Here is a 21,566-nt window from a genome sequence, read left to right on the forward strand (position 1 = left end):
TAAACAGTGTACACGAGCTCCCACTAGAGGGCAACAAGGAGCTCCGGGACTTTTAGCTATTCTGTCGAAGAAGAAAGGAAGACACGTGTGGCCTGAGTGTAGTTTAAATTCACTCAGTATTTAGAAATTTGGATTAACAAGAAACACACACGAAACACTTTTAAAGCTCTTTAAATAAAATTAAAGAAGGAAATGCCAAAGGTCAAAGCGGAGAAGAAGAGCAGGCAGCACCAAGATGTTAAAAGCCAAGGTAGGTTTGTCCGAGCAGTAGCTTGTTAGCTTTAGCATGTTAGCAAACATTGGTCTGCCAGCTGTTGAGGCAGCAGAGAGGTTATGTCGATGCGGACAGATCTGTGTCACTTTATTGGAGGACACCAGCATGTGGCATGTTGTTTCCTTTCTAGGATTTTAATTGTGATATTTACATGATCATAATAGATGCCAAAACTAACTAAAATGTTGCCTAATTTTTTAAGGGATGCCGAGTTCTTCGTTTAGGGGTTCAGTCATGTTGTGAGGACACTCAGTCACATCTAATCCGGAGCTGAAGTTTATGTCATTTGACAGTTTTAAAGCTCAGAGTTCTCTACTAACAATCTAATAAATGTCTAAGGTACAGAAGTTAAATTGTTCAAACCGGGTACACACGGATGTTTGAGCATTTCTTATTTTGTCCTACATTCTCCAAGTGTGTCCTTCTATTATACTAACTTTAATCTGTCCACCTGTACATCCTTGGCTCCGTTTATTTTTCTGTCCATCTGTATGTGTAATAGTCTATCCGTCCATATATCAATCTCTCTATCCACACATCATCCATCTGCCCATTCATCCAAAGGACAGTCTGTCCTTCCCTTCATTCACCTGTCGGTCTGTGCATCCTTATATCCATCCATCCATCCATCCATCCATCCATCCATCACCCTAAAACTGACTGGGACCTCTGAAAATTTGAGTCAGTAAAAGTGTAAACACCCTGGTGTGACAGATGAGTTCTTCATGAGAAATATTTGGTGTCTGTTGCAGGGATCATGTTCAACACTGGCATTGGTCAGCACATCTTGAAGAATCCGTTGATCGTCAATGGGATAATTGAGAAGGTATGAGTGTCGCAGCAGCCTGGTGGAAGGAAAGCACACACTTCTACTGTTGGGTGTTTCAGCTGCTGAGCAAAATGAATTGAAGCCACACGTCTGTCTAAATCTGAATATTGAAGGCAGAACTTAGGCTGACAAAGGATATTAAAAACTGACTTATAAAAGCATACTTGTGTGAATTCAGGTATATTAGGACATATTGAAAGTCAGTTTATGATTTCCTTGATGTCCCCCTTTGTCTGACTTCACCTGGTCAAAAACGACTGACCTAAAGAAGCTTTAAATCCATTCAAGAGTTTAAGGGATCTTTGCTAAGGCACAGACTGCTATGCACAACGAATTTGCAACTAGTTTCTTAGTTGGGCTAAAAAGAAATAGAACTGGACAATTGTTCAGTCGTCCAAAGTCTCATGTTTAGATGAAAATAAAGGCTGTCGTCTGGAGGAAGTGTTGAAAGGGACATAATGATGGTTGAAATCCAGTGTGATGTTTCCGTGGTCGGCGATGGTTAGGGGTGCCGCATCTTCTCCCGGTGTTTGTCCACTGTGTTTTCTGAAGTCCACAGTCAATGTAACCGTTTGCCAGAAAACCTTTGAAAATTTTCACACTATTTGAATTATTTTTTAGACATACATGCCTGTACATTACTCAACTATGAGATTATTCTGATTTTGACAGCGACTAGCATTAGTACCGGTGTCCCTATAGCAATGTTTGAGCCTAAAGCAAATGGATCTGCTCAACTGGCTTCAGAAACATGCTTCTTTTGTAATTGATTGGAGGTGATTTATGATGTAACTTATTGTCCAGGCTGCTCTCAGGCCAACGGATGTGGTTCTGGAGGTTGGACCCGGTACGGGTAACATGACGGTAAAACTGCTGGAAAAAGCAAAGAAGGTGAGCATCTCGAGAGTTTTTTCCCTCTCCATTCGGATGGAGAATGTGTAATGTGCCGTATACACAACTAAAAGTATGTTGTTGTTTTTTTAGTTCTGTAAAGCTTTTGCTGTCAATACAGATTCCAGACTGTCTGTATATTCTTCTTAAAAAACTATATCTAGCCTCGGCATAAATCCAGCTGTTCTGTGAAGGCCTGTGAGGTTTTGTTGGAGAGTTTTAGTGAACAAACGACATCAAGAAGACCGAGGAACACAGCAGACGGGTCAGGTAGAAAGTCGTGAAAAAGTTTAGCAAAGAGTTAGTTCAGAAAACATCTCGCATAATACTTTTCAGTTCATCATCCAATGTATTTCACATTTTTTAAACCTTTAAGGAGAGCTCAGGTGGGAAGCTGTCAATAGTGGAACTGTTAGCTATGCACTCAACGGATTTGACCGACATGCTGAAGGTTTTATGTTGCGATTCTGTGTTTATAACATCATGCCCATAAAATTCCTACTCTGGTTTCCTCCTTGTGCAGGTGGTGGCCTGTGAGTTGGACTGCAGGCTGGTGGCTGAACTCCAGAAAAGAGTGCAGTGCACGTGAGTGAGGACAGCAGTCTGTGCTGAAGTCTGCTCTGTGTAGAGTAGAAATCGTCAGATTCATGACCATTACGAGACAAAGTGAAGCTTTGTTTCTTTCGACAGGCCCTTGCAGAACAAACTTCAGATATTAGTCGGCGACGTCTTAAAGACAGATCTTCCTTTCTTCGATGTTTGTGTCGCTAACTTGCCTTATCAGGTAAGTACTTTATTTCCTGCTTATGATCCAGATTTCCTCATTCTTATCCCAGTCTAACTTTTGCTACTTGCTTGTGCAGATTTCTTCACCGTTCGTCTTCAAGCTGCTGCTTCACCGGCCGTTCTTCAGGTCAGGATGACTGGAAGCTTCCAGCTGAGATGCAGCTGTCTAGTGTTAAGGTTCTTCTTCGGTGTTGTTTTGTGCAGATGTGCTGTTCTGATGTTCCAGAGAGAGTTTGCGATGCGACTGGTTGCCCAGCCTGGAGACAAGCTGTACTGCAGGCTGTCCATCAACACACAGCTGCTGGCGCGCGTGGATCACCTCATGAAGGTTGGCTAGGGAACTCTTCAGATCAACGGCGACGCTTTTCAATTATTCAATGTACGCAATGTTGGAAGAATCTCTGTCGATCCTCCCCAGGTGGGGAAAAATAACTTCCGTCCTCCGCCAAAAGTTGAGTCGAGTGTCGTCAGGATTGAGCCGAAAAATCCTCCTCCTCCTGTTAATTTCCAGGTGAGCTCCTACTGCCTCTGGTTGGTCCTTAAGAACAAAAACAAACATTCGGTCATAAATGCAACCGTTTCTTCTGAATGCAACAGGAGTGGGACGGTCTGGTGAGAATCGCCTTCGTACGGAAGAACAAAACCCTCAGTGCAGCTTTTAAGTGAGCGACAACCCGCGTTAAGCAGAAAACTTGAGCTGGTTTCCCTTAGCGGAGGATCTAACAGGTGTTTTCATTTACCAGGTCTACCGCAGTGGAACAGCTGCTAGAGAAGAACTACAGGATCCACTGCTCGTTACACAACATGGTGAGTAAAAAAACAAAACAAAAAAAAAACAGTAAAGATATCTGGTTTCATTAATTTACCCGGTTCAAAACTCTTCCCTCCATCTTAACAGGAAGTCCCAGCTGACTTCAGCATCAGCAAGAAGATCGAGAGTGTTCTGCAGGAGGCGGATTTCAACGAGAAGAGGGCCAGGTCCATGGATATCGATGACTTCATGGTGTAAGCTGCATGATCCAAATCTGTACTGGACTGTTCTTTTGAGTACACAATCCAAGATTCATCTTTAAATTCTGTTTTTGTTTTTTTTTTTTTGTTTTTTTTATCCTCAGGCTGCTGCACGCATTTAACTCTGCAGGAATCCACTTTTCATGAAGAGCTGAGACAGAACTATGAATGGAGATGGAAACAGTCAGACTGATCTGACCTCTCCTAGATGAGAGATGGATTTGCCATAGAACTGTGAATGTTTGCATAAAAACATAATGTGGTCAAACAGCTCATATTGAGCACCATTAAAATCGTGTATAAGGATGTATTGGTTCCTTTTTTTTGTCCTCATTTTAAAAGAGGTGTGAGTGTGGTTAGCTGACTGCAATTCGTAGAGGGTTATGGAAACCACATACATCACCTTCCTCATTTTCCTCATTGTGAAGTTTTTAAAATAAAATCTGCATCCATCGTTTTTTAATCAAACCAGTTTCTTTATGCTCCCAGAAATTATGTACAAGAAGTTGTATTATTTTAAAGAAAGATGAGGATCAAACACACACAGGTTCTCAAAGTCTGAAGTTTGATTTTATAGAAAAGTGAAAGTACAATAAGAAAATTTTAATTTTTTTATGTTAAAATACCAAAAATTAGAACCAAGGTAGAAAACGGTTTTATCCCCTTTTATCAGTCATTCAAAAACAAAAAAATTAGGCTCAGATTATTATTCAAAAATATTTCGTGGACACATTTCTGGAGATTTCAAGTCGATATTTTGACCATTTTAAAGTATAAATAAAAGTTAAATGTGAATTTGTGGCAGATATTTCTGCAGAGCAGGTTTTAAAGTGCTTCAGACTGCAGCTACTTTCACCCAGTCAAACCCACACATTCATAAGCAGATTGGTAAGCAACTCTGGGCTGTAAGTGCCTTGCTCAGGAGTACCATTGAGGGGGAGCAGGAATCAAACCTACAACCTTCAAATTGAAAGATTGCTCTCAGACTGAGCCACATTGACACCTAGTAAATAGTTGCCTAAATTAGAAAACAAGCGATCCTCATACAGATGGTGTATTCCCAAATAGTCGGCAGCGAATACTTAAAGTGGACAGTAGGGGGCGAAAGAGTCAAGCTTAGAACGGGTTTGGACTCACTAGTTCCATTTGCGAATAAAAGTCAACATATAAAACTATTAATTCCTTTTAAAGAGATGGAAATCAGGCACCCGAATGAGTTTAGATGCAAAAAATGATTTTATTATAATTTGCCATAAAACGTGTTTCATTTTCTCATGCAGCTTTGGCAAAAATATAATAAAAATGTACCAAGACCAAATAGGATGTTGTGCAGCACAGACCACGTTCAGAGGGTCCGTTTTAATAAAAATGGAAGTTGCTGAGTTTATTTGGAGAACATGTCACAGAAGTCATTCAAATGAAACAGGATTTTCATCTTTTCTTTTTTTTTTTTTCTAACTCCCTCCAGCATTACATCCAGTGCAAACGCTGAGAAACACGAACCAGTTGTAGGTCAGTGGTCTTCACTATACATGTATTAACAGTTCTTCTTAGTTCCTTTTTGTAAACACAGTTAAACGGGTGGAAAATGTCGGAGGCGGTCGTCGCTACGTATTAGGACAACATGGCACAGAGCGAACGAAGCAAGCTACAGTTAAAAACCTCTGAGGAACACGAGGAAACAAAGACAAACGAGAGCTTCAAGGTTTCTCCTCAACCGCTACAAACTCAGAGTAAAACAGAAGAGGTCACTTACAATGAAATACGACGTCACAATGTGAACCGAGGACCGCTAAGCAGAGGATAGATAAGCTAGCATAGAGCGGAGCATGCAGACATGTCAGCCAGAACCAGAAACGCTGGTTTTGTGTTAAAACTTCGAGTTCAATTAGAATCTCTTCATATATCCAGTCAAAAGAATTTAGCTAAAAGTATAAAGAAGTATAAAAGAAAAAAATATATAATTTAAGTACACAGAAGGAAACTAAACATTCTTCATGGAAAAAAAACAAACAAAAAAACATCTAAAATGGAAGGAAAAACGATTCCCTTCCTGAAATATCTAAACAGAGTAAGAGCAGAGTCAGTCCTGTTAGGAGAGATCAGAACAAATACAGTTTGTTGAGCCTGTTGCTGTGTTAAATAGTCATTTTTATTTGTTTTCACAGCTGTTGGAGACAGCCAGAGTTGTGCCAAACATCTAGTGGTTCTGCTTCTGAACGCGCCACCTAAGCATCCTGGGCCTCTAAAGAGCTCGTGGTCTCTTGGGGTTGATCTGCTTACTGGCTTGCTCCTCCTCCTGAAGTGTAGAGCGGAATGACTTCACTTTATCTGTTTTCAGAGGAGAGAGAGAAAAAAAAGACAACTTGAGTCAGCTTTTTCTTTTTTTTTTTTCCTCTCACCCCCTCCTTCAGTGTTCATGCTGCAGTCGCACCTCTGAGCTCGGTGAGGATATCTATTTTCTGGTCGAGGATCTGCTCCAGCTGTGTGGCGTAAGACTCCACGTCGTAGTCCACCTCCTCGGTCATCTCCAGCAGCACCTTCTCGTCCTCCAGCCACCGGATGGATTCCTGACCCCCCCCCAGGCAGAGACAACACGGCTCAGTCTCAGGAGACTTTTTAAGTGAGGAATCAAAACGTGATCAGCCGAATCGGATGGTTTATTCTCGTTTTCACCTGGAAGACCGCTCTGTGGTCCTCCAGAACCTGCTCCTCCATCTCAACCAACTGGGAAACGGCTTCATGGAAAGTGAAGAGCTGCGGAGAAACCTCTTCCTCCTGGAACGTTAAAGCATCATTGACATTTACATAAAGAAACATTAAAATTAGTCTTCACTAATAATACAGACTCCCCCTTAAACTTATTCCCATTTTGCCAGATTACAAAAAGCTTCTAACTCCCCGGCCTGTTGGCTACAGTTATGTCGAACGGTTCTCTGTGAAATTTCCAAAGCTGGAGATGTTTCAGAACCTAACCTTGCAGTTCAACCTCAAAACTTGCATTTCTCATCAGTTTGTGGTTTTAACCTGACAACATGGAACAAACATCACAGTTTAGATGCCGAAGGACCTTTTGGTGCGACAACAAATAATTTAAGACATTCCATTTTCAGAAATGTTTGTGCGACTTCTCAGGCAGTCTAGAAGCTAAAGACGATAAGTTTGTTTCGTATGTGAAATTTAAAGAATCCGCATCGTCTTTGCTGCCGCTCCGATCTTCCCTGCAGGACTTACATTCTGCTCACAGAGCAGTTTGAGGTCGTCTCGCTGCGGAGAGATGCTCAGCCACTCCTCGTCCAAAATGTCCAGCTGGTTGACGGTGTGGATGTTGGGTCTTCCGCCCTCCATCACCTGGTTGGGGTCAACCGTGAGCTCCTTCACCCTGCGGGAGCGAAAACAGACGACTCATCAGGTCCTGTTCTGCTCTGAGGTCAGCTTCTGTTTCGCGTAGTTTATGGAGATAATTATGGGTTGAAAGCATTTATTATTTGCTTATTATTACAGGGTTATTACAGTAGCAAAGCCATGCAATGATATATATGTATACATAAAAATAAAAAAAAAGTCTCAGCCTTCATAACAAGAGTTTAAAAGCTAATAAAAGTCCAACGAGGCATCATGGAGGTAATGAGGGATTACTGCCGTGTCCCTGACCGATAAGTACCCAGTTAATTAATCGGGACTGAGAGCGGGATTACCTGCTGAGAGCTGGCTCACACAAAAAGCTCATCCTGGCTGCATTACCAACGGCTAACAGTGAAGCTTTGAGCCACGTTTTCATTCCGACTTTGCAGCTTTCAGCAAGCCATGCAGATGTCACAACTACTGACAACACTGAACAAAAACCAAAAGACCGGACGGATGTGTGATGACGTTCAGAAATCACCAGTTGGAAATAATAGTGAAAGTGCAAACGCATTGGAAGTGGGAAAAAAACAAAAAAAAGCGATAGGCTGATGAAGCGACAGATGAGGAGTTGTGATTTTATCGGGAGGAGGAGCATGCAGTGTTTGACCTGCTGGGAGAGGTCGCAGCAAAGTCATCGAGCTCAAAGGTATTGGTAGGCGAGTGGTCAGGGCGACTCCCCTGACCGCCCTGGGAGAAGGGGATGTCTGACGGACTAATCCCAAACTCCTTCACTCTGTGTGGCGGCGCCCGAAGGAGCAGAGGGAGGGAGGCGGGAAGGAAGGAGAGAAAGCAGGAAAGAGGAGGAGTAAGAGAGAGAGAGTTGCAGATCAAACCGACAGTAGAAAACACACCGGCAGTCTGGACTATGTAAAGAGGGTAGAAGTGCTAATCAGGCTAAAATCCTCCCACCTGTTGGCGTAGCGCAGCGTGTTGAGCGTGTTTTCACAGGATGTCATTCCAGGAGAGATTGTTGCAATCTGTGGGAATACGGTACATTTAGATTAACGGGGATTGTAGAGAACGGCCAACGTGGATACAGACTTCCTCTGCAGACGACGAACTGACCATGCACGTGCGAGAGTTCTCCCCGATGAAGGAGTCTCTGAGGACCTGGGTGAGCTTACTGGCTCTGAAAGGAGTGTGCGGTTTGTTACGGCCAAGAGCTCGGATGCACTCCTGAAACGAAACAAAAACGACGAGAAGAAATGTAGCGAGAGGAATACCGTTCGGGGGAACCAAAAAACTGCATGAGCCTTTCAACATATTTCCCGCATGACTGCGTCACGGTCGCACAGGCCACGGACCTTGAGGGCCAGCAGGCTTTTGTTTATCTCGGCTCCCTCCAGACGAGTCTGCCGGTCGGCGCTCGATGTGTCGGCGCCTCTCTCGTTCCCTGCGAGGTCGATGAGCGAGAACTTCCCGTGCATCTTCCCCTTCCGTCGAAGGATGATCTGGAACACGGCGTGGCTCCGCGACGAGTGAGCGTTGGCCGACGTCTGCCCAGATGTTCTGGGAGGAAACGGGACGGAAACGTTTAGGGATAACCATCAGATCACCTGCTAGGAAGCAAACCGAGAAAGGATCAAGAAAATGTTGCCCCTTCAAGTTTCAGGTTAGGTTTGTTACAACCAAAAAGCTCAATGTATTTTATTGGGCTAGACCAGCGTAGTGGTGCAAAACTGTGAGCTAGCAACACACTGAGGTTTGTGGTTGTAAACTGGGTGTGTACGCATTTACTGCAAGAGCCATAATGCATCAGCCTCCACCTCCAACAACCCAGCCCAGCTCTACCTGCAGCTGTTTCCCACTTCAATAAGTTTTAGGACGTCTTCTGTGCACTTGACTTCCTTCTCCTGGAGCCCCACCACCTGCACCTGTTGCTTCCCGTCCTCCAGCACCCTCAGCTTAGCTTTATGATTCAGGAGGTCGAACACCTGGAGATGCAAACGCAAGAGTCAGCTTTTGTGCAGCGCAGGACGGAGGACGGTCCAGCAAACCGTTAAACAGCTCTTACTTTCCCGCTGTAGATTTCAAAAAAGGTTGCATAAACTTGTAGATCCAACTTCTTGTAGTTGGCTTTCTTCAGCATTTGGAAGACATCCCGGGCTGCGCCAAAGGAAACGCAACATTTAAATCCGTTCTATGTCAAAACAGTCCAAGTTTGTTTCGTTTAATCAATTAAAAGATTAAAATGAGTGCTTGAAGATGCCTCGTGTTTACCTGCTAATGCGTAAATTCCTTTAGAGCAGTCTTGGTTCTTCCCAGAGAAGTCTCCTCCCATTGTCTAAAACACGGTAAACATTTGAACAAATCTCACTTAAATATTCCATCCAAGTTGTTCAAAACGTTTCATTTTTTAACAGGTTCTCGCCACTTCAAACTCACGTGTGTTTTACCGCTGCCTGTCTGACCATAAGCAAAGCAGGTAGCCATGCCCCGCTCAAAAATGGTCTCCACTAAAGGCCTGGCAGTAAACCTTCAGGAGGAGACAACGTCGCATACGTCAGTGAAGACGAGCCGCTTTTAGGACACGCACAAAACACACGGAGAGCTGGACGTCACACTTCTTCACAAACCTGTACACCATCTCGTTGCTGGAGCTGTCGTCAAAGGCGTAGTCAAAGCGGAACGTCTGGTTCTCCAAGTAGCGGGTGAGGTCCACTTTCTGCTTGGGTTCATGAACCATCACCACGTCCTTACTGGGGATGGTGATCACGTCCAGGTCCTTCATGGTCAGCTCTGGAAGCCAGCAGAAAGCAGCAACATGAACGGCGCCTTGCAGAAGTATCGACATCCGTCAGAGATTCTCACTTCTACGGGTGTTTCGTTGGAATTAACACAAAATAGGGAATTACTTGAAAAGAAGATGATGATGGTTTTCACACAAACAATATATTAAAAATGAGAACATCCCAACACAGCTGCTAAATCTGTGGATACAATTTGGGTTCAGGAAGGGAAAAAAGTTGCACTTTGGTCTCATCCGACCACAGCAACTTCTTCTTCCCACTTTTCCAAAAAGATTTTATGAGTGCACAACTAATGGTTGTCCTGTCTGCAGATTTTATTGGATCAAACTCCAATAAAGTTCACTGAAGTTTGCAACGGTAATGTGGAAGAAAATGGACTGGTTCGCTCTGAAATACGTCCGTACCTTTTTTGTTGAGTGGACGTTTCCTCACACAAACACATATTCTGTGCTCTTCGATCTACAAGGAGGAAGAGATCGAGATTTTAAATGAGTTATCGACAACCTGCAACTTTCAAACAAAAAAAGCAGCAGCAGCTCTGGCTTCTGCTCACCACATCAGCAGTGGTCAGGGGCCGGTAATCCAGGCTGGCCCGGAAGTCTCGGATCATGTACATGATCTCATAGTTGGGGATGGTGGTATCCACCTCCTGGAAAACAACACGGAGACCAGGAATTTAAAAAAAAAAAAAAAACTTTATACATGAAATGTCATTTTTGTCTGCAGGAAACACTGATTGAACGCTGCTGCACCTGAGCTCGTTTCTCTCTGAGCTCCTGCTGCTGAAGCCGGCGCCTTTCTCTCTTCTCCTGCAGCTTCTCCACCTCCTTCACGCAGTTCGACTTCCTTCTCGCTGCCATTGGGAAAGAAGAAGAAACGGCAACACCTCCGGTTTTAAAACGACGCATCAGTAGCTTGTTTATTTCACCACTTTTTCCACACTGATGGTATTCCCAAAACTAAAGGGAAACCCTACACAACAAAGCTGAAGAGTGGCAGTGCAGTGGCTGGCACACTGTGTTTCCACCATTAAACACTAGCTGCTTTCTCTTCGTGGCCAACAAAAGGCCTTTAGAGAACCAAAATCCTTCTCTTGTTAAGTCTGCCTTTAATCGGTTCCATCAGACACAAAAGAACTGGAAGCAATAAGAATGTCTCGTTTTTATTCCACTCCTTTATTACTTCTGCTAAATAAAACTGTCTCAATAAACGAGAGACCAACCTCACTGTTACCCAAAACTCCCAGCACACCTGCTGATTAGTGTTGCTTCAGATCAATCAGAAATTATTAGTAACCACAACAGGATACATGTTAGAGAAATGTGAGTAAAAAGCCCTTCAGATTTGACAAAAAACAAAAAACAAACTGTGATTATCTGGTTGGCTCCAGCATCCCACTGCAAAGCCTGACAAAACCCAGAGATACTGCGCTGGCCCCCCTGCTGGCTCCAGTACCACTAAACCTAGACTATCAGAGCAGGAGGATTAATAATCTGCTCTAATCTGTGAGAAGATGATGAGCTGGGTCAGTACCAGGACAAGAAAGTCGGAGAGGAGTGCAGCACCACGCGTCGCCCAGTTATTCAGACCAATAGAGAAGAGGCTGATGGGTAAAGAAGCAAAACGGAGGAGGGAGGGGGTGTCCCGTCTTTCTCAGAGTCCAAACAGTGAGCACTTTCAGTGAGGTAACAGAGTTCACCACAAAAACACTAAATCTTAAAGAATTTTGGTCTAGTTTCTACTGCAAATATCTTAGTGCACTGGAAATAAGACAAAACTAACTTCCACTAACTAACAACTTTTTAGCAAAAATGTAGGAGCTTGTTTTAAGTTCCGTTATGTAACTTATATGACAGAAATGTCACGTTCCACAGGCAGATTATGTCACACATGACCAGTAGTTTCTCATCAATATTAAGGAATTACTGACCTAAAACAACCTCCTGTTACTTGATGAAAAGTTACTTCTACTAAGATATTTGCACGAGAAACCAGACCGAAAATACTTGGTAAGATTTTGTATTATTGAAGTGTAACAGTGCGACACAAGCATCTTCTCTATGTGTGCATGTGGATGACTCAGCAGAATCAGCGCAGCCAAAAAGCAGCACTGATGTCCTCGTTTTGCTCCCTAATACCCAGAAAGCTTAACCGAAGCACGGATTGGGTGGTGCTGCTTCATCTCCGCACCACAGCTCCCGACAGCGCTATTCGTCTAGGGCGCTCAGGTTCTAGTGGGGAAAACTAACAGAATCACCACGAAGCACTGAGGGCCGGGATAACGAGCAGGAGATACATACACAGCTGTCCAAGCTCCTTTCTGGACATCAGTGAGGATTCTGTGACAAATGTGATCGATAAAATATGAAAAATTAAGCTCTGTCCCCATAACCAGAAAGCGTCTGACGTCTCTGATTAAATTAAAAATACAAATGGATACAACACATTCCACTTGCAGAAGTGATTAAGTGCTTTTGGCAAAATGAGGGAAAACTGTGCTGGACCAAAAACCGTTTTGCTTTGTCCGTTTACCGTTCTGTTGCTGCTGCTGCGTCTGAAGCTGAGTGGGCTGCTGAACTGGAGGAGGTGGAGCCGGATCCGGCTGCTGAGGCTGTAGCGGTCTGGTCCGAGTCGGAATCGCTAAGAGTAAAAAGTCACAAAATAGATCTATACATCTATGCTTTTGCATTCCCTGTGTTAAAAAAAAAGAAGTTTTATTCCAATCACTTGATTCAAACCAAAACTTAAATTATGTGACAAAAAAAAGAAAAAAAGAGGTACACCTGCACTTTCAAGTGGTCCGACAACATTTTGAGCCACAAGTTATCCATGTGCAACACGTTAAAACTTTACAACGACTCTTTAAAACACAGTTTGAGGTGCGGTTAAGTATTTCCACTAGTTATACATAAATGCAGTTTAACAGTCTGACGCAAACCTCTGTTGTCCTTGGAAGGCGTTTCATTTTTAGTAGGTGCTATCGTCCGCCGGTTCTGTAAAAAAATAAAATAAATAAATTAGATACTCCAAAACAAGACTACACAAAATTATCCAAATGACACTTGGATATCCACAAAAAAGTGTTGTTAGGCCCTGCAACAGTGACTGCAAAAAGAGTATTTTAACAGAAAATAAGAATATTTTGTACTAAAGTTGTTGTTTTTTTTGTTTATTAGTTGAAGTAGGTGTTACAATATTTACCTTTGCAATTTTGTTGACTTTCACAGATGTGGGTGTGGGAGGGGGAGGAGTCTCTGGGCTGGGGGCAATCTCCTCATCTGGTGCTACGTCTGGATTAAGTGCAAAAATACTCTCCAAGTCGATCTATAGTACAAACCCCCCCACCCCAAAAAAAACAGTACATGTTTAACCTAGATGAGCGCATGCCAATTATTCAAATTTTTTTGAGAGTTTACAATAAAACAATACACATAAAAGCACAAAAGTAGAACTAAAATTAAAACTAAGCCAAATATAAGAAGTGGACCTCAGTGTGAGTCGTGTCTCTAATCGGAGGGTAGAAAAATAAAACATCTGATGTGTTTGGACACATTTCCACAGACATAACAAACCCTTCTCTTTACAGAATACGCACATGAATACTAACATGAATACTAACATACTCAACTACTTTATTTGCATGGATTGATATAATTTAACTTTTTTTTTTAGAGTTAAATGGTTATGAAAAAGAGGAATAAACAGGAGAAACAAAAGACAAACACAATAAAAATGTTAGCTGTGAAATTACACTTAAATGACCACATTTTTCAAAGCGCTAGAAACGTTTTCCCTGCGATAAACATCACGGGTACTTGACGAACGGAGAACAGCCGTCCAGCTAAAAACGACGGACCTGTAACTTAAAAAAAATAAAAACAGGATTTGCAGGTTTACACGCAGAAGGTGACGTCCGGAGGGATCTCAGGATATGCAAGAAAGTTGCATAATCCTGGCAGCACTGGAATGCCTCAGGATGCATTATTCATCGCAATGGAAAGTAACAGCAGCAACATGCTGCTGCTGCTGCTGCTGGGGACACGGCTCTGAAAGGCAATAAATGGCTGGTAAAGTGGTGCTTTTACCTCCTTCCCTTTTGTGTCCCCGTTTTCTATCCATTCCACCGTGACGCTCTCGTTGTCCTCATTCATAGACGTCACCATTGCCTGATGTATACGTCCTGGGAAAAATGGGAAAGAACGTAACAATCATAAGACAAAGTCAGGCTTAAGGTTTAAGCTGCGTTAAAGGTAAAGCATTTACCCGCATTTCCTTTGGTGTCAAATATTATTATAAATCTACACTAAAGTTTAATTTAGTGGATAGATGTGCTACTGCGAATTTTATTACCGGGAAAGTCGAAGTTGCGGACAGCGAAAAGTAACGAGAGAGAGAAGTGAAACTAATTTAATCCCGAGACAAGCTTGATAATTATTTTTAACCCAATATAAGACAGCGGAGTGCGTTTTATGCGCGGCGGGCCGCTGTCATGTGAGAGCAGGAAAACAAGCTGGGGCTAATTTCAGTTCTTTCAGCTTATGAGTGTCTGATTAACAACAATTAGAGCCACAGATAACGGAGCAGAGCCCAGCTGCTGCCGGGCCACGGGCTTCTCTCCGCCCCCTCTGTCTGTCTGCGGCGGAACAGGAACAGCTGTAAGGAGCCGCTTTGCTCCTCGCCTCTGTGGATTTGACGGCTGTAAGCTGCCCTCTCTCAGCCCCCGGGAAACACCGTGTTCCAGTATTTATTATTCAGATAAAGCTCAGAAGCCGGCGAGCGAAGATGTTTTCGGTGTTCCCAACTCTTGTAGGTCCGACTGATTTAACATGCCCTCGTTTTTTCCCCCTCTCAAAACAGTAAGAAAAAAACAAAAAAATCAAAATTGATCTACTTGTAAACCCCCCCCCCCCCGTTTCCGTTTACTGGGGACTAGAAATCCGCTTTCTAAATACAATTCCTGCATTTTCAACATATGATTGAAACAAACCGCGGAAGATGCGAGTAACCTTAACAGGAGGTTCCACCTTAAATGATATTTTGCTACTTTTCCAGCCTCGGCAACAACGATATGCGATTGCTTTCTTTCCGTCTCTGCCTGGAACACTTTCACTGAATAACACACACCTTCCTAAAACTTTGAACGTAGTGAAAACTAAGTGTGCGGTAGTGAGGACCAGCAGACCTGCTTGAAATATAACCTTGAGTAACGTAAACTTTTAATAAGTATAACAAATAATAATAAGCACAGCAAAATAAAAACATCATCAAGTTGAGCAGTCTCAGAAGTCTCGCCAGAGGTTTTCGCTCATGCCTTCATCTCACATGTTCAGACTCCTGTAATTCTCTGAATACAAACATTGATTAGTCTTTTTTTTTTTTTTTTTTAATGAGGCAACTTACAGGAAGTAAGAATATATAAATCCCGTGCTGGACTCGCTCCACCCGCTTCCTGTTCGCTGCAGGATTGATTAGGATTTTATTGTCGTTTTAAAGGTTCCTAATTGTCTGGCCCCATATTATCGGCAGGATCTTTACAACAACAAGTCGACTCTGTAACACCGAGGTCAAACTTTTGACTTGGCAGTAGCTTGAATCGGCATTTCATTTTCTGTATCGTTTTGTATTTATCCCTCTCTTTTATGTAATAAATATGTTAAGTTTTATTCTCAGATTTGTCCCTCAGTTTTTTTTATTGTTACATAAAGTAGTAATTTTGGTTTTTGTTTGCTCCTGGTTGTGTTCTATCATCACTGATTAGCACTTTGATGCACTTTTTCTATATGACGTGTTTTATAAAGTTGACATCGACTTAAATACTCAGATTTTTCATCTTTGCTTTTGCCAAGGTCACCTGGAAGAGGAGGCGGTTCAGCTGACCTAGATGTTTAATACTTCGAAGCGTTTTTCAACAATTAGCCACAGAGATGCCTGAAAACGGATGAGTTTGGCAAAAGGTGAAAAAAGTTTAAAGAGAGAGAAATAAAAACAGATCAACTCACTCAGCTTTGCAGTTTTACAATATAAAATAAATACTTGTTGCCTGGTTCTTTCTCCAAAGCCGTTTCTAACCATGATTTTGTTTATTTTCTTCTGTAAATCAGACCATATATCTATAATATCGATGCATTTTATTACCAATGATGGCGAGTGTTCTGTCATAGTATTTACTGCAAAATGTATGCATTAAAATCTAAAACACTTTAACCAATATATGATGCTACCCTTTGGGTTAGATAGATGAGAAGTTTATTTAAATAAATTTCCCACAAATCAATGCGTCTCCTCCAAACTCAGCACATGTTTGAACAGCCATCAAGACGAGCTACCCTTACTCTATGTGACAGGACTTCATCTTTGTTAAACAAAAAAACAGGGTCGACTTTACTTCGTTTATAATAAAAGTTCTACATGTTTAAGACAGACACAATGTGTACATAAAGCTAATCCAAAGCCTGGTGATTGTCATAACAAACATTTAGAAGAAAACTTAACTCTGCTGCACTCAAGATGTCTGTGTAACCTGTTAGCAGAAATGTGTAAGTATTTTTATTTTTTTTTAACTCATAAATCTGTAGTGAGTGAAAAACATTTCGTCTTCAAACACATGCCTTCCAGTGAACCTACCGCCAGGATGCACAATATATTACCATTTACATTGGTGTTGGCCGATATGAGTCCCTTTTTAACATATTGTTTCTATAACTACAGGTGAGGGCAGGAGAAAAGATTGACCAGTAAAAACAGGATCATTTCTTCTTTCTCCTTAGAATGCAAGAACAAAACAACGTTGCTCATTTTGTTCTTCTCGTCTCATTATTTTTAGTATGGCTACGACCCCAAATATTGTTATATTTATGCATGTGTGTGTTCAAGGGCGCTCCTTCTGTTATTGTGTATTGTTAATGAAACAAAAAAAATGAAGAGACTAAAGAAATTCTAATACAAATATTAAGAGGAAGACAATATAACCACAAAAAATGTAGTGAATACACGCAGAATTAGTTTGAAAAGTAGATACATAAAGCATTTGATCTATAACCAGTGACGTCGTTTTTCCACCTTTGTGATCTGATTGTATATCGGTGCTGCTTTATTATTCATCTGGTCACCATGTGAAGAGCATCAAGCGCACAGCGTATGCTCTTTGAGCGACACTGTACACCTGCATGCTCCGGACACGCGGCCGGGAAGCAGCACATGATGAATTTTAAAATCTTCAACCTGTTTCTATCTACGCTGAAGACGCAGAGTTTGAATATAATCAAACCCTTTAAAATACATGTATTTCCTGTGACTAAGAAAACTGAAAATAATGGTGCCGGTTAATTAGTTTTGTTATTCTGCTCTAACTTGTCCCTTATTTGTAACTAAATCTACCCATTCAAAAACTTTTTTTTTTGCATCTCTTTTGAAGATAGTTTGTTGATATGAGTTGCAGAGTCATTTTTATTTTGTGCATTAGTGTCATTTCTATTCATTTTAAGAGAAAATGAATGTATTCCATTTGTACTGAGTACAAATGGTGCTTATTTGTATTCTGTACAGCTTCTGGGAAGCATCTGAGCTCCAGCAATGTGACATAGATTTTTTTTTTTTAAGTTTGGCAACGATGGACAAAGTTGTTATTTTATAAAGATAAATCACACGGCCTAGTCGATGTTCCACTACGGAGCTGGAATGGAAACAACGATATATCTGCCAGGACACAGAACTGCTGCTGGGAATCAGTGCCAGCCAGACAGACTTGATGAGCCCAGCGGTACCAGCTAGCACCGCGGTACCTGCAGTGTTCATTCCAGTCGACGGGAAGAAATAAAACCGAAAGATCACATCCCCGCGTAGCCACCGACACAAAAGGTATTCAGGTGAACTCTGAGTTCAGAGCTCACTAAGATGAATTTGTACACAAGGTGATATTATCAAAATATGCCGTCTACAATTGCTGCACGTCTTCCTTTATCTGATTTTCATCAAATTGGGAAAAAAAAAGTGCTTAAAAGTGCAAGCTGTTTGCTGATGTGTTTACAGACTGAAAATTAAAATAATAATAAAAGAATGGCCAATACTTGATAAGATCATGTAATGTATTTTAACATTGATTTAAGAAAAAAAAAAAAAAAAATATATATATATATATATATATATATATATATATGTATAAACCAACTAATGGCATCCCTGTTTTTTTAAATGTTTTTTTTTTTTTTTCCCCCAGTCTTACTTATATGAGGAATCATCATGAGATGGAAAATAAAGTAGGGGTGGATAAGCGAGAGTCCTGGCAGAAACAGGAACAGATGGGGTGGTGGCTAATGGCCTGAATCTGGCTCTAGTCTGGACCAGCCCTGCCACAAACCCTCAGAGAGAGGGCAATCCCTGCTCTGGACACAACGGCTACTAGCAGAAAGCAGTCAAATATACTACCCCTTCTCTTCAAAAACCTATCAGAAAAGAGAAAATGTCTTAGATGAATGAGGAAATAAAGACTTCAATTATTAAAACAAAGTTTGCCGGGGTGTTCCGTTCACTGACTGCATCAAGTTTTTGTTTGATTTCAGCTCGCTGTTGTGGCAAGACTTGGATCTCCTTATTTAAAAGAAACATCTTACTCAATGCGGCTTTTTAAAGGCACTGTCGTCACTTTTGATCTAGATGTTAAAAGCAGGTGTGTCCTGAGAATACGCCTGTCTATTGTCTTGTCAGTGCTGAACATGGCATGACAACGTTTAGGGAATGCCATATTTTACTTTTGATCAGTAATGTTTCCAATAACAACGAATTCGCATGCTTACTGGATAATTTTTGACCTAAGACAAAACGTTAAATAAGTATGACACCCCAAAATGGGAGATAATTTTATAAAATAAGAGCTTAAGTTTGACTCCAGTAACTGATGAAGCCGGGAAACAGCCCAGTTAGCCGTTAGGCTAACAACTAGCTAATGCCGCTCTCAGCAACGGTAATAAGTTAGCAAGCCTAGCTTGCCTAAATATAAATATTCGTCAAAATACATTAGTATGGTTCTAAAAATACACGTAATTTACAGATATATTATGATTTTTTTTATTTCTTCTACTGATGTTATTAAACGATAACATTTTACAGGTGCGGCAAAAATGTCCTAAATTGATCCAGACGTTTGCTAACAAAGATAAGCCTACTCCATTCAAATGCCAAGGCCGAGCTGAAACTCGCCGCCCAACCTGTCCTGCCTGCTTATGTCTCCGTCTGGATGTGGCTAATGCTAAAGCAAACGTTAGGCTCTGCGGCCGAGGCTGGGGAACAACGGTTGCTATATTCAACAGACCCACAGCAACAAAGATCCCCAAACAACTAAGTCCGACAAGAAGAAGAAAAAAAAGAGCGGACAGAGTGACAACTTACCATCACTCCGCTTAATCTCCACGTAAGTACCGACGACTATCTTCCCAAAGCCTGACGCCATTCTACATCACTTTAAAATAACAAACACAAGACTACAGACTTAATGTAAGCCGGGAGAATGCAGCGCCTTTCGGTGTTTTAGGTTTGGGAGGAAGATGCAGGGGCAGATTACGTAGCTACCAGGACTGCTTCCATTATTTCCGGTCCGGTATTTCAAAATAAAACTCACATCAGAATTGGTCTCTGTTCTAATGATTGTAGAATTTTCACTTTTGACACTGCGTAACAACAAACTACAGCGTATATTATCGGATTTTATATAACATACCATCACAAGGTAGATTAGCCAGTTTTTTAAACAAGGGAGATCATTGATCAGAAAAGCACCAAAGAAGTCTGCAGTAAATCTGAAGGAGCTGCAAAGAAACAACTAAAGTAGGCGAATATTCAGGCTTGGGCCCTATAACTTTGACTTTTATGAAAGAATGACAAGATTGTTGAATTGTTTAAAAATGTTTATTTAGCTCAAAGCATATTTGTATATTAGAATGGCCCTATCAAAGTCCTAAATTTAGCTGAGAATGCAGTACTTGAAATTCAATATTCACAGATCTTCCAATCTCTTGAGATATTTTGTAAACAAGAATGGGTAAAAGTCTCAGTCTCCAAATATGGTAGATATATACTCCTAAAATGTCCATGCAAAGCATTGACTCAGAGCAGAATGCAAAGCACATCACACTTTTCAGATTTTTTTATTTAAGAAAAGGTTAAAGCCACAAACACTGTCAATTTTGCAGTTATGTACAACACTGTGTTTGCCTATCACAAAACATCCAGTTAAATAGTCTGTAGTTTGCAATAATGCTACAATATGATGCTTCTCATATTGTCACTACAGACAAGAAGTCCTGTTCAGATGTGGAGAGTTGGAGGATAGTGATGAGGTCATTGCAGAGATGAAAATTTAGTTGTTTTCAGAAATAACAAGTCAGTGGAAAATGAACATCTTCTCACTCACCAACCAAAGCACAGTGGATTAATTATAAGAAACACTGTCCCATTTTAAATAAGAACATTATGTTTAATTACTCACACACATACACCCTTGCAATACCCACAACATATCTCTGTAACTTCTACACTTGTTCATATAGATTATTATTCTTTATGTTGATCCTACCTCAGTCCAGTATTCAGCAACACAGTCAGCAGACGATCTAGACAGCAGTTTAGCAACAAAGACTCCGGACCTGACCGACTCATGTCTTCATCCATATGCCTCTGCACGTACTTGCTTAAGGATTCCAGTATTTCTATGAATAGTGTTTTGTCAGAGCATGGACAGCCAACAGAAGTTGTTATGGATCAGATTCTCACCATACATATGTCACCAACTTATTTATGTGATGAAAATACAGTTTTTAATGTCAGATATCTTGTGCTCCTCTAATGTCTCCCACAAATTTATAACAAATGGACAGTTAGCTTGAAAATAGCTTAGAAGAAATTTTTATTGAAAAAAATAAAATAAAATAAAAAATAAACAGAACCGGATTTAGTTTATGGAAGGATCATGCCAACAGAAATTATGTGATCTGGAAAAATAAAGTTGGTAATACTCGCAGGTTTCTCAGAGGGGAAGCCTTCTTCTACTTCCACTTTCTTATGAAAAAGCTAGATAATGTCAATTCCACTTGTTTATCACATATGGATACAATACTTGGTTATGAACTGAAGAAATGAACAGCGAACCTCACATTGACATTTCTTTATCCCTTATGAAGCTGTAGTTAATGTGTGACTGAATAAGGAAGAATGGGAGAAAATACCAATGAGAAGAGTATTTCCGGATAATTTTAGTCTAAACTCATGCTAGAAGAATAGGCATTAAGCTCCCTCTAGTGGTGGCTAATAGCAGATTCAATGCATAAGATGTAAAAGAAAAAGGTGTATCTTAAATTTGTGTTGTCAATAAAAAGTACTTTTATTCAATGACTGAAAAGTTTCTAACCAAAAAACCTCGTGCACATTTTAAACATGTTGAGAGGATATTAGTTCAACCTACTGCGTTACATTAAACATGGTGAGTACAGTAGCTCCGAGCTGCGTCTTTAACGTTCTTCATTAAGGCAGTTGCAAATTTCATGCGGTCATTCATTGTCTATACCAGGGTTGTCAAACTCAATTTTACCGAGGGCCACTTCAGCATATTGGCCACCCTCAATGGGCC

The 21,566-nt window shown here is 41.2% G+C and overlaps 2 protein-coding genes across 5 annotated transcripts; one reads left to right on the forward strand and one right to left on the reverse strand.

Moving 5' to 3' along the window:
* The first annotated feature begins 56 nt into the window (after nucleotides 1-56).
* dimt1l (DIM1 dimethyladenosine transferase 1-like (S. cerevisiae)) lies at nucleotides 57-4,097 on the forward strand. Its single transcript, XM_015059570.1, has 12 exons — nucleotides 57-250; nucleotides 1,027-1,100; nucleotides 1,908-1,994; nucleotides 2,518-2,579; nucleotides 2,685-2,778; nucleotides 2,858-2,907; nucleotides 2,985-3,108; nucleotides 3,199-3,291; nucleotides 3,378-3,442; nucleotides 3,524-3,587; nucleotides 3,679-3,785; nucleotides 3,896-4,097. The coding sequence occupies exons 1-12, from the start codon at nucleotides 193-195 to the stop codon at nucleotides 3,936-3,938; spliced, it is 921 nt and encodes a 306-aa protein (XP_014915056.1). The 5' UTR covers nucleotides 57-192; the 3' UTR covers nucleotides 3,939-4,097.
* Nucleotides 4,098-5,008: 911 nt separating this feature from the next.
* LOC106964210 (kinesin-like protein KIF2A) lies at nucleotides 5,009-19,537 on the reverse strand. Of its 4 annotated transcripts, XM_015059576.1 has the most exons (22): nucleotides 19,334-19,537; nucleotides 14,035-14,129; nucleotides 13,151-13,273; nucleotides 12,888-12,942; nucleotides 12,482-12,589; nucleotides 12,250-12,288; nucleotides 10,702-10,802; nucleotides 10,503-10,598; nucleotides 10,354-10,408; nucleotides 9,776-9,938; nucleotides 9,585-9,675; nucleotides 9,420-9,483; nucleotides 9,214-9,305; nucleotides 8,991-9,133; nucleotides 8,504-8,708; nucleotides 8,265-8,375; nucleotides 8,109-8,176; nucleotides 7,807-7,932; nucleotides 7,026-7,173; nucleotides 6,468-6,569; nucleotides 6,226-6,361; nucleotides 5,009-6,122 (listed from the first exon to the last, which is right to left on the reverse strand). In XM_015059576.1, exons 1-22 carry the CDS (start codon nucleotides 19,392-19,394, stop codon nucleotides 6,037-6,039), a joined length of 2,268 nt encoding a protein of 755 aa, XP_014915062.1. In that variant the 5' UTR covers nucleotides 19,395-19,537; the 3' UTR covers nucleotides 5,009-6,036. The 4 variants fall into 4 exon arrangements, with proteins under 4 accessions (XP_014915062.1, XP_014915063.1, XP_014915064.1 ...); XM_015059577.1 differs by lacking the exon at nucleotides 12,250-12,288; XM_015059578.1 differs by lacking the exon at nucleotides 7,807-7,932.
* Between the last annotated feature and the right edge of the window lie 2,029 nt (nucleotides 19,538-21,566).

The sequence above is a fragment of the Poecilia latipinna genome, unplaced genomic scaffold (genome assembly GCF_001443285.1).
Source record: "Poecilia latipinna isolate Pla-1442-1.1 unplaced genomic scaffold, P_latipinna-1.0 Scaffold1639, whole genome shotgun sequence".
Taxonomy (NCBI): Eukaryota; Metazoa; Chordata; class Actinopteri; order Cyprinodontiformes; family Poeciliidae; genus Poecilia; species Poecilia latipinna.

Coding starts and splice junctions, on each gene's coding strand:
- dimt1l (XM_015059570.1), top strand. CDS start 193: ATGCCAAAGGTCAAAGCGGAGAAGAAGAGCAGGCAGCACCAAGATGTT. Junction 2,779..2,857: donor TCGCTAACTTGCCTTATCAG/GTAAGTACTTTA, acceptor TTGCTTGTGCAG/ATTTCTTCACCGTTCGTCTT. Junction 3,443..3,523: donor ACCCTCAGTGCAGCTTTTAA/GTGAGCGACAAC, acceptor TTCATTTACCAG/GTCTACCGCAGTGGAACAGC.
- LOC106964210 (XM_015059576.1), bottom strand. CDS start 19,394: ATGGCGTCAGGCTTTGGGAAGATAGTCGTCGGTACTTACGTGGAGATT. Junction 14,130..19,333: donor GGAGATTAAGCGGAGTGATG/GTAAGTTGTCAC, acceptor CATTTTTCCCAG/GACGTATACATCAGGCAATG. Junction 7,174..7,806: donor GCTGCGACCTCTCCCAGCAG/GTCAAACACTGC, acceptor TCGCTCCCGCAG/GGTGAAGGAGCTCACGGTTG.